Here is a 17,120-nt window from a genome sequence, read left to right as displayed (position 1 = left end):
TGCGTCATTATTGGGTGCAGCAATCAATGAAGAGGCAGCCTATTTTCCTGCTGGAGCCAATCTCTCACCTTACAAATTGGCGATTGTATCTTCCTGATCCATTGCCGTCATTTGGCTTTGTGATGCCATCTGCACTCGGATTTTTCTTCATCACTGATCAGTTAGAGTTCACCAAAAGGGACCTCAGACAAAAAAGCATCAAAAGCTGTTTGTATATTTGTTCATTTCTGGTATGTTTTTTGTTTTTTTGCCATATAATGAGGCAGTCCTTTTCACCTTCTAGTCTGTGCAAACACTAACCTGCATTTGTCACACAACAACTTTGTGTATGTAACAGCTGATCAAAGATATTATAACCAAGAAGAATTTCACTTATTTTTCCATGCTCAAACTCAGCAGGATGCACATAAGTAAAATGGAAATGACTGCAGGCTGGGATACTAAATAAAAAGCCCCATTTCATTTAATAAAAATATCCAAGACCATAAGGCCGTTATCTTTTACAACATAAAAGGATGTGTGTAGCATATGCGGTGTTTCTTTTCCTTTCAGTTTAGCTAGACAGGCCATGTATAGCCTGAAGTCACAGAGCGAGTGATACACTGCATTATGGCAAATGTCTCAAGTGCAGCTCTGAAATACAGCATGTCATAGAATAATAACAGGACTATGAGTATACAGTCATGTAAGTGGCTCAGTGAAGTTACATTAAGGTGCTGCAATGCCTTGAGCTAAGTGCTAAGGTCAGCATGCTAAGGTGATTAAAATGATATCACTAGCATGTTGCTGTCAAGGTAGCAGGTTTACCATGTTTGCTATCTTCGTTTAACAGCTGAGGCTGATAGGAGTGTCATTAGCCTTTCAGTATTTGGCCATATACCAAAGTATTAGACAAAATAAAGTGCTGACTTGATCTTGCTAGAATGGTGAGCGATCATGTACCAAACATGGCCCATATTTCACTGCAGTTCACCCAGCAGTTGTTGAGTCAATGTGATAGAAAGCACTTATGTAAATTGCATAACAGGACTGGAGGAAAAGTCACAGGTTCCCTAAAGTTAACACTTTCCGTTGTCTGAAAATCATAAACGGCTGTGTTCAATTTTGTGCCAGTCCATTCTGCGGATGTTAAAAATATTTGACATGATAGTCAGTGGAGGTCCTCCTCAGGAATGAATGTGTGAACTTCGTCTGTGGATGCACAGCTAAAAGCCGGCCACCACCTTCCCAAAAGCCACCAGCATTATGCTTTTGTCCAGAAACAGCTATGATGGTCAAGATGGGGGGATTATGCTCTTTAATGACTGCAAGTTCATTGCTTTAATTAGCCATTAGCACTAGATGAAGTCTATGCTAAAATAAAATGTAATGTTTTTATCGACAATGTTTTGCATTTGCAATTAGTCTCCCCTGGCTGAAATAACTTTTATTGGTTACAGATGGCTGCGTTCAGTGCATTCTTTGTGCTGTGGGTGGAAAACTTCTCGTCTAATTTCCTTTGTACTCGCTGACGATGGAATGACGAGGCCAAGTGTCGTAATTATCATGCTTATTGGTACTTTTTCCAATTATTTGCCTCTTGAACTCTAAAACAAATGGAGATAAATTTGGCTGAGAGCGCCTTACCATAACCTTAACCTTGACTATAACCTTAACAGTTCCACATTCAATCTGACGTCTTTGGCAATCTGTCAGATGGAATGGAGCCATCATCTACTCTTAATAAGTACTTTGTTCCTAGTGAAAGTGATTTCCGACTGTTTCCTCTTAGCACTAAGTTTTCCATGTTCTGAAAAACTGATTTTAGCAGCATTTATTTTCTATTTTATTGCAGTGCCGAGTGATAGTCCTCTTAGAGGAATGACCAAATCACTGCATCATCCACCCTGCTGAGAACCCAATCTTTAGACACTTATAGTACATCACCAATCTGAAGCTTCCAACCATATTTAAGGCACTGCATTGGAAGTCTGTGTAACATTGAGACCACAACAACACAGCACGAGACATCTGCAAAAAATTAAACTCTTCACCAATCTCCAGTTCTACCACCAAAGATTAAGTCATGCAGTCATGCAGAAAAGTCACAGTCACACTACCCATTGCTGTGTGTATATGTATATACACTGTATATACACATATAGTGTATGTTGTTGTATATATATGTACAGTATGTATATGTGTGTTGTATATATACATATTCGTCTTTGGATCGCATTGTAAGACCTTCAGTGAATGAATGAACTGTAACAGTATTTCATTCCACTCTGTCAGTATGGCAGACAATAAATGTCCTGTTTCTCGTGACAAAGCCAATACAGCCAACAAAGTGGCTGAATATGACAATTTTTATTAGACAGAAGATTACTGACATCAATATGAGACCTCAGGGGAACTGGCTAGCTTGTTTTCCCCCTCCGATCCATTTCACTTGTCATGTTGTTGAAGCCAAGTTGACATTGCAAGGTCCATTATCCTGCTCCATCTGCAGCTTTCGTCTTTGGCCATTTAAAGCGTCGCATTTCCCTGTCACAGTTCGGGAGCGGCCCGCTCATTAACCGTAATGATGGCGAGCGCTGTGCTCAGCGGACCAGAACCATAGCTGTGATTGGGAGATCTCAGTCTGATGAATGAGTGACAGACAATGATGCGGAGGCAATCGGGAAGTGTAGAATAGCTGCTGAGACGAGTCAAGGTGGATAGCAAGGTGGATATTTCACTCAACGAGATGAGATTGTTGGGATAGTAAAATAGTGCTTTATACTATATCTGTCATAGTGTACTTGATGATTAGCTCGACAAAAGGTAAGTCTGTTATATACTGAATATATTTGGAGCCCATTGGTCCAAAAGTACTTTGAATTTAAAAGAAAGCCGGCGACATTTTCGCTCTTGAACATCCAAAGCTTGTGTAAAATGGCCAAGGTCTCTGTAAAGTTTAACAAGGTTGTAGGTTTTGTGTAATGTTTTATCTCAACAGATATGGATAATGAGTCCAAAGCTAATAGACCCTGTCTGTCTTTGGGTCCTCATTTGATATGCGTATGTAATGACTTTGTACTAGCTGCAGTCTGTCAGTCTTATTTCATTACAGGGCTGCTATATCAGGCACTGGGATAATGAGTAAGATGCACAGGCAATAATAGCATGGAGCTGAAACCTTTTTTTGCTCACTCTTCTGTCCTCCTCTCTTTTGCTCACTTCTTTCCTCTGTTATGTCCAAATGTTACCGCATCCTTTGATTTTTTTCCCCACTTTATCTCTCCTTTTTGTCTTTGTTTTCTTAGATCTACCTGCGTTTCCTCGACTATGAGATGGCAAATTCCAACGAATGCAAGCGCAACTTTGTGGCGGTGTATGATGGTGGCAGGTGTGACTTTTTGGCATCTTTAATTGGATAAATCATACAGCAGTCTGTTATCGCACATTACTGTATTAGGCCGTTTGTCTTTTAAACCTGAGCTAAACATGCTATTTACTCTGAGATAACTTGTAAAATATCCATGGTTTTGACTTTGTCCTAATATGTTGGGTTGATCTTACTTGATCTACTCTGTAGCAAACTCAGAGCTTTTACTTTATCTATCATTAGATAGTGACGTTAGAAATAAGCGAGAAATGTGGGAAATCTGAGAAATTGCATGCTATAATGGTCCGGCTTTCCAGGCATCAAACCAGAAACTCACTGCTTCACAGCGTTTGCGCCCATGTGCTGCACCCTCACCACTTTGCAATTAGATCACCAATAGACTGAGAATTTTTAATCACAATTGATCAACACATCGCATTTTACTTAAAGGCATCAGTTTATGACAAAAGCAAACAGAGTTGTCCTTTTCTAGTCCAAACACACTTGGAGTAGTTTCAGTTAATTAAAGGAAAGTTTTTAGTTTTTATTATGTTAATGGAATTTGGACAGAAAAATGCTTAGAAATGTCACGTATTTTTTTTTACAGTAAATATGGGTGACTTTAATTTAGAATAAAGACTGGAAACTGCAGCCTAGACATACTGTGACATATAGCTCATATAACATGACATTTTGTCTGTTTCTAGTCTTCACAGAATGCCAAAATAACCAGCATTTAGCTGCAGCTCACATTTTAAGGACAGATGTGAGACTGGTATTGATCTTCTTATCTAACTCTCAGCAAGCCATTTGTTTCCTACATACTTCACTTGAACAGGTCTGTTAATATAAATAACTTATTTTTTTTATCTCCAGATAATAAACTATTAAAACCGCGATTAAGGCAAACAATATTTGATACACTAAGATAAGGATATAATTGAATCATTATCAACAATGCACTTGAAAATGTAATCTCAGGAGCGTATTTTGCTATCTTGGGCTATCCAGACTTTATAGTTGTGATCACAAGATAAGCAACCTGAAAAAACTGTGAGCAGCAAAGAGATTCTGTGCAACACGGTGGATTATTGAGATGCACATTGGAGGCCCGTGTTACGCAATGATAAAATACGCCTTCTTATCTCATCCTGTCTCGACTCAGCTCGGTGGAAGACTTGAAGAGCAAGTTCTGCTCCACGGTGGCCAACGATATCATGCTGGTGTCGACGCTGGGAGTCATCCGGATGTGGGCAGACGAGGCCAGCCGCAAAAGTCGCTTCCGCATCCTTTTCACAACCTACCAAGAACGTAAGATGAGAAAATAGACACTCACACATTCATGCGCACCGACTGTCGTTTGCCGGTAGTTACTACAATGTGACACACTTATCGAGGGCAGCCCATTAGCTTTATTCATCAGGCCGCCACTCCGTGAAAGTGATGTCAAAATAAAACAGGCCAAGTCTTGACTGGTGGCCATTAAAAGAAGATGGAGGCACGGTGGCCGCATTTATGGCAAGCAGCAGATCGTAGGAGAGGTGCTGTCAGAGATTTCCATTTAGTTTTATGACCATTTAAACAGCAGGAAGCAAGACACCAGGAAACATGATTCCCATTAAAGGAAATGTTGCCTGTGGGTGACTACAGTACAAGTGGAACTGAGTTCAACTCACACACTGTGTGTCACACTCACATAGGTGACTCCTTTGTGTACAAAAGCTAAAGAGATAGAAATAAGGAGCGAGGCTGAGCTTGTGTGCTGAAAGAATATCAGGAGGAGTTACAGTGTGTTCGGATCTAGCTGTTTTCTTTGAGCCAAACACCTGGGAGAGATTAAAATTCACACACACATACACAAGCACACACATAGTCTTCCTCTTTCCCATTCACTCGCTTCTAATCTGATGGAGCTTGCAGTTTGACAGGGGCTGCAGAGGGCATTCTTTGTACTAGGGATGTGAATGAAGCGGGCCTGAGCCTTGTGAGTATACAGTATGTCAGTGTCATTCACTGCCTTTTAAAGGCGCAGATACAAGCGAGGAGGAGTGCACACAAACACACATGCACTGGTTCAGTTTGTGAAAAGGATCTTTCTGAAAGCTAACAGGAAGAGAGAGGAAAAAAAAGGTTTATTACAGTTATTCAATGAAAGAACTGAATTCATTGACTCAAGTGTTGGAACCATTGATTTTTCAGTTATTGAAAAGAAAAATGAATGTACTCTAGATAAACCATGCACCGCAAATGATGATTTGAAGTAGAATGAATCATAAAATCATACTGATGTGCTTTGCACGTCTGCAGCCTTTACATGTTGTTCGTCATAGCGCTGAGACAGTTTAGCACCTAGCTTAATCAGTAGAGGCGACAGCAGTGGCAGCAGAGTTGTTTGTGTTGTGAAGTCAGTGTCCCTTTTTAAGGCCTTTTCACCAAGCAGAGCCAGGATGTGCTGTTGCCGGGGCAACGCTTCTGCCTAAGTCACTCAGGCGATCCCCAGCCAGACCTCAGCCTTTAGAGCAGCATCCACCACAGCTCAGCAGCACTGCACCAGCCCCTGTCAACAGTCAATGTACAGATGTAGCAGAGCTCTGGAAAGCACGAGCAGCAGAACAGCTCAGAGTGTGGTCTTTACTTACTTATTTACAGCACACATTAACTTGTTTTTGAAATTTTCAAGCACTTGTGCACAACATAATAAGGTGAAAATATAATTTTTAATACACTTATGTGTTATGTTTTGCATCACTTTACTGCATAGTTTGGACTGGCTTTCAGCCATATGCACAAAACACTAATATTTTTTCATTTTTATGGTTGGAATAAATGTTTAGAATTTCCATAATCTTCAAATATTAAACATTTTAAAGGGAAAATAGTAGAGACAAGAATCAATTTTGGACAATTTTTTCCCCAATAATATCTCTTCTCTCACAATAGTTCAAAGAAAATGTGAAAAATACATACAAAAACACATATAAAGGTGTTTTTTTAACCACATTTTGCCTCATACATGCATGCACATTAGTGTGTTTGTATGCACTGATTTGCAAACATTTCTCAGAAACCAAAACATTTGATAAAGTCAGGTTCAAAAGTCTTGTTTCATTTCCTTTATTGGAGTTAACGGTTTTTATAGAGAGGATCATCAATACCTCTTTTTAACACTAAATAAATCAGACAACACTATCAATATACGCAGTCAGTTTTCACCATATTTTGAATACAATGTTCCATAAATTAGACTGTGATTAATATATGAACAAACCTATCGGTGTGTTAAAACCTTTGGAGTACAGACAGGCAAAAAAACATTTGGAGATTTCTGGCTCGGAGTACGAGAAAAAATCGTCTTTAAATGCACATTTTATATTCAATACATTTTATGGATATAAAAACAATGAAATCAATCAAATTTCTCCAGCTGATTACTTAGATTTAGACAAATATTGTTTTTACATTTCAAGTTTTCTAAAACACTTCATTTGCATAATTAAGTATAACATTTTAGGAAACAATGCAATGCAAAAAAAATAATTGCCATGATGCATATAAGCAACTAGGGAGTTTTCATGTTTAAATCTATTAGTTAATAATAGTACACAATTCCCTTGTAGTGCCTCCCTTTTAGTAACTATTGACAAGTAAAAGGACTTAATTTCTTTGTTGTAAGTGTATTCATATCCCAGTAAAGTTTGTCTTGACTCATGTGTTCATACTAAATATTAATCCAGTGCAAAGAGTGCACCCACTTTCACCAAACAGTGAACTTTGTCAATAGACATTTATTCACAGTCATGGCAGAGATACTTTCTATGTAATGCATTTGGAAAACTTCAAAACAATGTTGTTTTAATCCAAAGGGAATGCCATAATCAAAGCAAAAAAGCTGTTGAGAGTAAGCAAGTCCAGTTAGTAGAAGGGAAAGAATGAAAGGTGGAAATCTAAATAGAGGTTCCACATGCACTGTGTCCTACAAAAAGACTGCAGCAGGTTATTTAATTCCCTCCCTGAGGAAAAAAAAAGAAGATGGTGTGTAACTACTACAAGTGCGTGTGTGTGTGTGTGTGTGTGTGTGTGTGTGTGTGTGTGTGTGTGTGAGTCTATTACAGGTGCACGCATCTGGATTTGCAGCTTTTAAGGGCTGTTTTTACAATAAGTGTTCCCTAGCTGCTGTAGATCCGAAGCCTTTGCATGTTTCTTCACAGCTGCAGGTTCCCAGTGGAACTAGCGGCTCTTAGAGAACTGTTCACAGCTGCTGACTCCCAGCAAGTTGCTCCGCTGGGGAGAGCAATGTTCCCAAACGCAAACATCCACCTTTATCGTCAGTGCAGTGCCTTTACATCTGCTGATCTTACTGAGCTCGCCCTGTTTCCAGACCCACATACGCACACAGGCACCGTCCCGCTATGCAGAGCTACGGCTTGTGATTACAAATGTGAAGCATAAGAAAGTGAAACCTATCTTTACCCAAGAAGCAATTACGTCTCAGGTGATAAATGCGCTCGTGTGACATCTCAGCTGTCAGCATTGTTACGCCTCATCTGCGGCCCATCTCTGGGGTTGCAGATGGAAATTTGCTCTGGCTTCACTACACACATCACTTCTTGTTTCTTGCAAAGCTTCTTTACTGTATGCATGAAAGCATTTGAGAGCAACACAGTATGCTAATGCCTGTTAGCATATGGATCTTTGCCTGCTCTTAGTTTGGATTATATCAAGTGCATATGTCTATATGCACTTGATATCTTGGTTGCTTTGCGATTTAATAGAAAGCAGTGGGGAGATTGTGGGAAGATTGCAGCATTATAGGCAAATAAAAGAAGAAATAAATCAGTACAGGATGGATGATCTGCTCCTGCAATAACCAGGATTTGTGATTTTATTAGTCAACAGTAACTTGAATTTAATTGATGAGCCTAATGTATTTACTATCTAATTTAAAGCTATATTAACATGAATATATGACCAAGAATATAAAATAAGTGTTGACCAAAATGCTTCACAGAAAAAACTGAAATGTACATAAACACTAGAATGAAAGTAAAAAATGTGTATTATTGCATAAAATTGCATATAGTTAAAAATATTAAGTAATGGGTGCAGGAAATCAAAATATAGCAAGAGTAACAGAAGACAGCAGCTTTACTGATTTAAAAACAAGACTGGAATTGGTACTGACAGTCATCTTCCAAATTTAGAGCAGGTGAGAGGTTAAATTCTTGTTAAAAAATATCGTCATTCCAAAAAGAAAGCAACATGGACAACACTTCAGGCAAAAACACATCATCCTTGTTATATACAAGTAGCATAACTACATACTAGTAAATAAATAAAACCACACAGATCTACAGTGGCTGTTTGATTGTAAAAATTTATGATAACCAGGTGTTGCTTATTGCACTCCGCTGCAGAAGCCTCTTTGCTCTTGGAGTCCTGCTCTGCTGAGACACCCAGACTATTTTCATCAGCCTCTCATTTAGGAGTTAATTTATGCTTCCAGCAGTGACTGTGAACACTTCTGTGTGGTCAAAAGGGCACTTTTATTACAGAATGTCTCGAAATTAATTTTGCAGGAGATTAGTGTGGATCGCGCTCTTTATAACGTCTAGTCTCACCCTGTGCTGAATGAAGGAGCCGGGAGGATTCGGTGTGGAAATGGGAAGGAGCAGGCTCCCTCTGGTGGCTGTTAGCAAAACACACTCTTACAGGTTTGGCGTGTACTGTACTGTATGACAAAAAGAATGAGAAAAACAGAAACAGAGGTGGCGGACGGGGGGGAGAAAATGAGAAGAGGGGTATTAGAACACACACAGAGAGCCAATATGAGTCAGGAAATGCTGGCAAAGGCCCAGACAGGATGGGTTACAGAGAGAGAGATAGAGATAAGTCACTCTAATTTGGTGTGTTATTATTCACTTGGGACGGGAGCTGGGATGAAAACAGCCATACATCACAGTGGTAACGCTGTCAAATAGTCCCCAGCTCTGCCATAGCACTGGCAAGCTGCTTTAGTAGCAGTGCCAGTGCTGTGTGTCCGTGTGTGGAGAGAGTGAGAGATAAAGAGAGACAACGAGAGACATGCGAGAGAAGGACGACTTCTTCACAACGAAACAGCCTGCAGCTCAACAGAGCCATCCATTATGTTCACATGTCAGACAGAAATCAGGAACATTTGGAACATTCAGGAACTCAAAGTAATCTCAAATACTTCGACCGTCCTCATACTTTGCTACAAATGCATGCACATAGTGGATAGCATACAATCTAACACGCTATACTGACTATTTGTGCTTCTTTGTTTTCCATTATGTAGGAATGTAGCTATAAGTACAGTTAGTTCAGTACTAGCATTTCTATTCTGTGCTGCTGTATATGGTAGCTTTATTGCACACACTTGAATGCATCTGTGGCAATAACGCAATAGCATACTTCCATTACACAGTACATTTTCCTGATAGTACTAAGATACTTCTGCTTCATGAAGGCAGAACTTCTACATCTGACTTATCTTTTTCACAATGTGTTATTTCTTCTTTTTGTTCTTCTTTTACCTCTGCTTTTCTGATGCTATGTGTGGCTGCATATTTCTAACTAGTGGTGTACATTTGCACTCATTTTTTCCAATTTCATGTTACTGTACCTGCCAATATTGATGTACAGCATCTTCACAATATCGTCAGTTTTCTGGGAGATCAATTGAGAAACTGTTTATATATAAAATACCCAGATGAGAATAGTTTTGACCAATAAAATAACTAAAAAATGAAGGAACTTCTTTATGATGAAATCCAGTGCACTGGTGTAATCATAAACTTTGCTGCTTTTGTCTAATTTATAAGATTATAAACAGACAAATTTGAGGTTCTGGTATGTTGGCCAGTCAAAAAAGACAGGTGAACCTGTCACCTTCTGTTTTTTGGATACCACATTCATACCTTTCTCTCTTATTTGATGGAATAAATAACAGTAGAGAATAGAACCAGCGGCCTAAAATCTAACTAGAATCTCTAATAATTGATAACCTGCATTTTAAACACAAATAGGTAGCAGTTTAACAAAAATATTGCACCGATATTTTTTCAAACCCATGCTTTCTATTTTTGTTTTTATTCAGAGTGTATTAAATAAGCAGCTGTAACTCTGTTAGCCGTCATACAACAATGAGAGAAATTACATTTGCCCTCAAATATGTTCCTAAATCAGATGCATTCCTAACTGAAAACTCGAAAACATCTCCACTGTGGTTATATAATTCACTTGCCCCTCAGCTGAATGCTGCCAAAGAGCTGGCCTGTGGTTTAACCTAATTACTGGACTCCACTAAATAGTAGCTTTAGCTTGGCGTGCTGCTATCCCTCACTCTTACTGACAGTCGCATGCAATGAATTGACCATTCAGCTGGCTCATGCATTAATATGATTGGTTGTTGAGAGCAAGGGCACCTTAGCTTTAAATTCTGTAGCTCCACCAGATACATATATGTCAGCGTAGCCTGTGGTATTACCACACTGATTTTATGACCATGTCCTGGTGACAGATGGCTCTGCCTCATGCTGTCATCATAAGAAGGTGGAGACTTCGGATACCAATGTCTCAGAAAGACTGCAGTCGGAACACTGGTGTCATGGAGGATCATGTGTTTGGTGGTTGTGATTGTGGCCTGGTTTAGATTTTTTTTTTTTTTTTTTTGCAATAATTCATGGACTCTAGACAGAACAAAAACATCTGGCATAAATAGAACAGGATTTGTTTTGGGTTTGTGTGCAGATAATTGTGAAATGTCATGGCTGTCTCTCCAGACACACATGCATGCACACAGGACACACACATGCATGATACAAGAAATTCATTCACATCCACAAGTTGTCTCTGCAAATGTTTGAAGAGGAGGGTGAGGATGAAAATTCATGAAGAACAGATGGGTTCGGGGAAACAGGTCTGATGTGAGTAATGCCCATCCAAATTTATTTCCTCAAAATCTGGCACACTGGTGCTTCTCTTCAGCTGTACCGCAAATGCTGACTTGTGCAGCAGCATATTGAAGTGTCCTTCAAATTTATTCTTCTTAAGGATGGGGAATTACAACTTCGTACTTATGTCTGTCTGTGAGCAAATAAAGCTAAATGTTTCAGTTGGGACAAAGTGGGCGGACTTTTGTAATCACTTTTATTACAAGCTGTTGGAGTGATAACTGTGTGATCTCTCTCTTTCAGCTCCATGTGATGCAGATGCCTTCTTCTGTCACAGCAACATGTGCATAAACAACACGCTGGTGTGTAACGGCATGCAGAACTGTGTCTACCCCTGGGATGAGAACCAATGTAAAGGTGAGATGCTACACTTAAGCTCAGTTATTTAACCCTTTGGTACCTCGTGGCACAGCTTTTTTTTAGACTGTCCATCCACTACCCGCTGCTTAATCCTCATTAGGGTCACAGAGGTGCTAGAGTCTATCCCAGCTGACTTAGGGTGAAGAAAGGGGACACCCTGGACAGGGCGCCAGTCTATCACAGGGTTGCACATAGAGACAAACAAGCATACTCATTCACACCTAGGAACACTTTAGAATCACCAGTTAACCTCAGCATATTTTTGGACTATGAGAGGAAGCCAGAGTACCCGTGAACTCTACACAGAAAGATCCCAAGCCAGGATGTGAACTGGCGATCTTCTAGCTGTGAGAGGACAGTGCTAACCACCGACACACTCTGCAGCCCCTTCTTTTAGACTAGACATGGATATAGAACATTTCAGCACCACGGAGAGCGACAGAGAGAGAAACTGAGACTCAGTTCTCATTCAAGATTCAAGCTTTTACTTGTCACATGCTCATACAGCTTTTGTGGTGAAATGCAAAGTGGATATTCTCAAAGCTGTGCAATAACAATAAAATATATTTTAAAAAATGCACATCTTTAAAAAAACAATAGAAAATTTGAAAATAATAAAAGTCACAATGTCATGAATAGTGAGGTAGAGAATTCAAGACATTCATGAATTACTGCTTCTTCTGTAACCACTGATGCATTCAACTGTTTAATTTAAAACAACAAACAATCTAAAACAATTCAAGTATTTTTCACTGTAGCATGTGACACCTTGCATTGTAGGTTTATTAGCAGAAAAGGCTCTACATGCTATTGACACTACTTTTTTCTACTCAAGTGGAGATTATAAGGAAACGCTTTTAACTAAGACACTCTCAGTGGTGCAGACTAAATATTGTGCACTATATACTAAAAAAGAGTTGTAGCTAAAATTCATACTTACACAGAGAATAGACGCAAACACTAAAGATCCATATAATTTATAAGAAAGTCCCTGACAGTAAACCCTTAACAGCCACAAATTTGAATTCACCGTCAAACTGCTCCATGTTTTGGTGCAGATCGATGCCCGAGAACTTGACTCTTGTGAAAATGTCTTGCTCCCCGACTTCCTGATTTTGAGATACTGTCAGTTTCTTCCTCCCCTCTGTAGCTCGACACCTCACTCAGAATTTTAAAGCCGCTGGATCCATACATTGACGAAGTGTCTTCTGCCGGCTGCTCTGTAATTTACACCTCTCAATTGACATTTTCTTCCTTCGACGTCTTTGTGTATGATGCCTTTGAAATAATTAGCTGAAATGTGTGCGGCCTGGTAATAAGCTCATTTTTCTCAGTGTTGTATCGCCTATTAATTAGTTTTATGTTCCTTGACCTTTCATGAGCCATCACTGGATTCTAAATACTTAAAATGAGATCTGAAGTGAAGCTCCCTGGCGCCCTGTCTGCAATAAAACCTCGCATATCAATAAATGCAGTGTGTTTCCGATTATGCTGGGCCTTAGCTTGCAGTTTATTTTTTTTAGACACGTTTTCTCTCTCAGATGGAACCGCTGTACAGAAAAGATGCTTGCGTATTCTGTATATGCGCTGTAACTCTGAAGCTTTAAGCAGAACCGTTGACAAATTGCGTCAATTAGTTAAATCCTGCACGATCCATTCCTCACTCGGACGAAGCTACCTTTCCACCCTACAGTTGGGAGTTTGAAATCGTGCTGAACTCAGCAAGAAGAAGCCATGTTCCTCATCCTTTTCCTCTGTCTTCCCCCTTCTCCTTGCTCTAGTAATGCATGCTGCCCACATTTGTCCTCATTAGTGGTAAAATGTCAAATTTTATTCCTTTCTCCTTTACACGTCTGAATGTAACCATTTACTGTCATTGAAGCTCAGTGCACGGTGCTGCAAGTTCATCCAGCATTTAAATGTCACGCATCTCCCCACAGATTGGCTCTCTACGCACTGTTTGTCTCTGCTACTCTTTGTAGATTCCCCTGTGATAAATAGACTACAGCTGTGACCCGGTGTGACCTTCTTGTCCATCTGGTAGATGGCTGATGGAGGCCATGTTCTTAATCTCGTACATGATAAGGTCCATTTGTTAGCAGATATCTTCACACATGAGCTTCTCCTTCTTTGTACTGCCACTTGGGGAGTATGTGGCCACTTGCTAAGCCCAGCTTTCCACTCTGTATATACAGTTTGCAGTGCTAAGAACTGGAATTGGACCCAGTTTTCAGCTAGAGGTCGACAATTTCATGCTGACAGACTGAAAACACCTAGCAGGCAAAATATCAGCATCCTCATGAGTTGATGATCCACGTTAGAAGACAGAAATAAAGATATGCTTTATGTATTGCAGTTCAGATTCCAACTTGATGATTGGCAGTGCGCAGTGTAATCCAGCTGCTTAGTTTTCTTTTAACACTGGGGGGGACTCTAAAGTGGGTAGTCTAGGGAAAATCTTGGGCATCAAACACTTCATTTCCTGCTTTCTGATGCATTTTCATGAACCAATTTGGGACTTTTCTGCATCAATTTATGGTGGCAATTTGTTTATTCATGTAAAGACAAACACAATATTCAGGCACCAGGTGACAAATCCAAATTTACAGGCCTATAATGCAATGAAGCTCAGAGGCATTCTGTATTGATCCTAAATGTTTATTCTCCCAGAGCTCAGCTTTTCTCATTGAATATGCCTGAATCATCCCTGCTGAATCAACACACATAATATAGGCAGGATTTACTATTCTGATTTCTTTTTTGTCATTTGTTCATGGAAGTAACCTCTTTAGATGTGCATGAGGCACCTTTTCAATGATCAACAAACTATCTCTGATGGGTTTCTAAACCGTAATAGCTCATATGTGTTTCAGATTTCTGCTCATGTTCAAAACTTTCCACACATTCAGAACATATTACACATATCTGCGTTTTGGGGTTATTTTATGGGATCATATACGATTCAGATTCAGATTCAAAAAACTTTATTTGTCCCCAGGGGGCAATTAAAAAGGCACGTAGAGCAGGCGGTGCAACAATGACATCTCAACAAAATAACTCAAGATGACAGAAAACAACACACCTAAGATTTCCATTGTCACTGCACAGCAAATTAAGTCTTCACATATCCCTGCTTGTTAGGAAGCTGGGGTCAGGGTGCATGGTCAACCCCACTAGTCCAAATTGCAGCACTTTTCAAGCTTGGGATATGTTTGCATGTCATATTGAAAGCCATGCGGTAACCTGACTTGTCACATAGGGATATGCAGCCATACATATTGATAAATCTGTTACAATCACACGACCCAGGTGGGACTTGAACCCACAATCCCCAGCTCCGGAGGCTGATGCCTTATCCATTAGGCCACTGGGCCACATTCATGTGCTAACTTTCAAGAATAACCATCAGACCATTAGAAAATGAGACCTTGGTAGAGCCTGTTCATAATTCTGCAAAACAAAAACAGCACTTCTAAAAGTAAACTCAAGAATCTAACTGCTACTTACTTGCTATGAGATTTTTTGAGACCAAAAAATATCGGACCTCCTCCTCCATTTTTCAAGCTCCTCCACTGTAATCAACATGCTTGGTTGGCACGGTAGAGAGGAGGAGACGCTCTGTCACTGCTGACTAGGATCACAGCGCTGTGTGTGTGGCAGCAGTAATTACATTTGCCACCAAAGATTCAGTGGTTGTATGAGATCATAATTCACATTTTGGGAGTATTAAAAGACCTGGTCCTGTTGGAGTCGTTGTTGCATCTATGAGTAACATTATGGCATTTTTAAAAAAAATAGAAGTCCTCTGTTTCTTTCGTGTAGTGGCTGTGCTAGTTAGGAGTTTTTAACCTAACCTATTTAACAAAATGTATGAAGCCTCCTTAGCCATGGAAGTAGGTTGTTAGGTTGATTATGTAGGTAGTAAGCTAAATAGTGTGGAATTTAAAAAAAAAAAAAAGATTTGCATGTATAGTGATGTTTTCAGTTTAATTCCCTAAAATTCTGCTCTTGTACCTTTAGATGTGCTCCAAAAAATACCACCCAAGTTGATTACCAGCATGTCATTCTTACTAAAGTCCACAAGAAATCCAGAGTTTAAAGGAAGGGTGTGTTTAATGTTCCACTAACTGAATAAAGTTGGAAGTCTTTGTTCTCCTTTCTCATTGTGATAGCCCTCCAAAGCATCTTTTAGGGCCTTCTTGGTTAATTTCTCATAAACCTCTCCTCTTTCTCCTGTTGTGTCTCTGCCACTGTACAGAGAAGAGGAAAGCCAACATCCTGGACAACCTGAACAACACAAACGGGACCATAATTGGCGTGACCTGCTGCATCGTCCTCATCCTCCTCATCGTCTCTGTCATCGTCCAGATCAAGCAGCCGCGCAAGAAGTACATTTTGCGGCGTGAGGACTTTGACCCCACCATGTTCCAGGAGGTCTTTGAGCCCCCTCACTATGAGCTGTGTACTTTACGGAGTGCCACCACACCCACAGCGGCCTCGGCAGATCTAGTCGACCTGGCGGAAGACTTTGAGAACTATCACGCCCTTCGCCGTGCCTCCTCACGCTGCGTCCACGACCACCACTGTGGCTCTTCCTCCAACCCCGGGTCTGCGCACATATCCCAGCTGTCACTCAGTGGACGGGGTAGCCGTGGCAACCTGAGCGCCCGTGACACGGCGGCCGCCACTCTGCTCACAGACCTCCCACAGCCGCCCATGGCAGTGCGGCCCTTGCTGCCGGCCACGGGAAACCGCAGGAGCATCTTGGTCATGAAGCACAGCTACTCACAGGAGGCAGCGGACAATGAATGTGACCTGGACGACGACCTGGAAGAAGTTCCCACCACCAGCCACCGGCTTTCACGCCACGAAAAGGCAGTACAGCGGTCAGTATCCATAGATTTCTGATGAGGGAAGAACAGCAACCCTAGAGTTAACTATGGGGATACAGTTTGAAATTTGTGTGGGATATTTACATTTATTTTTGTGTTCCTCTTATTTTAGCTTTGCTCTTCCTCTTCCTCTCATGATTTTTTTAAGATTATGATAACCTTCATTTTTTGCATTGATCCTTGTTATTTCCCCCTTCTCTACCATTTGAAACTTTCAGAAAGGGCTAAATTCTAACAGACAAATATGTTTCTTCTTGCATGCTCATCCTTGAACATGTCAAGCACCCCCAGCTAGTTTTCCCTGAATGATGATTTATACATAGCTTACCATTAATTATACTGCACTTTGAGGTTTGTTGGAGATCTTTAAGCAAATACAGACCTCATTTAAGTAGATGTTAATTCTGTAAAAGTCCACTTTTGACTGTGACACAAGGGCTTCAATCGGTGCCTCATAGAGATATTATTGACATGAATGCAAATCATTCTAAAATATGCATTTGTATTCTTAACTGTGATACTGAAAATATATTCTATAGCTCAACA

At 40.2% G+C, this 17,120-nt stretch overlaps 1 protein-coding gene and 1 non-coding gene across 5 annotated transcripts in view; one reads left to right on the top strand and one right to left on the bottom strand.

Annotated features, from left to right (window-relative positions):
• neto1l (neuropilin (NRP) and tolloid (TLL)-like 1, like) overlaps positions 1-17,120 on the top strand; it is an 81,235-nt gene that overhangs the window by 59,859 nt on the left and 4,256 nt on the right. For all 4 annotated transcript variants that reach the window (XR_002596138.2, XR_002596139.2, XM_022203945.2 and 1 more), the window contains exons 7-10: positions 3,288-3,370; positions 4,515-4,660; positions 11,566-11,679; positions 15,941-16,568. Coding sequence is in view for 2 of the 4 variants with exons in the window: in XM_022203945.2 (XP_022059637.1) it covers positions 3,288-3,370; positions 4,515-4,660; positions 11,566-11,679; positions 15,941-16,568 (971 nt within the window). In the remaining 2 variants the exon portion in view is untranslated. The remainder of the gene's footprint in view (positions 1-3,287; positions 3,371-4,514; positions 4,661-11,565; positions 11,680-15,940; positions 16,569-17,120) is intronic.
• On the bottom strand, positions 14,984-15,056 carry trnar-ccg (transfer RNA arginine (anticodon CCG)). The gene has a single exon. It is a non-coding gene; the product is annotated as a tRNA-Arg (tRNA).

The sequence above is a fragment of the Acanthochromis polyacanthus genome, chromosome 20 (genome assembly GCF_021347895.1).
Source record: "Acanthochromis polyacanthus isolate Apoly-LR-REF ecotype Palm Island chromosome 20, KAUST_Apoly_ChrSc, whole genome shotgun sequence".
NCBI classification, from domain to species: domain Eukaryota; kingdom Metazoa; phylum Chordata; class Actinopteri; family Pomacentridae; genus Acanthochromis; species Acanthochromis polyacanthus.
This window is presented reverse-complemented; position numbering and strand designations above follow the sequence as displayed.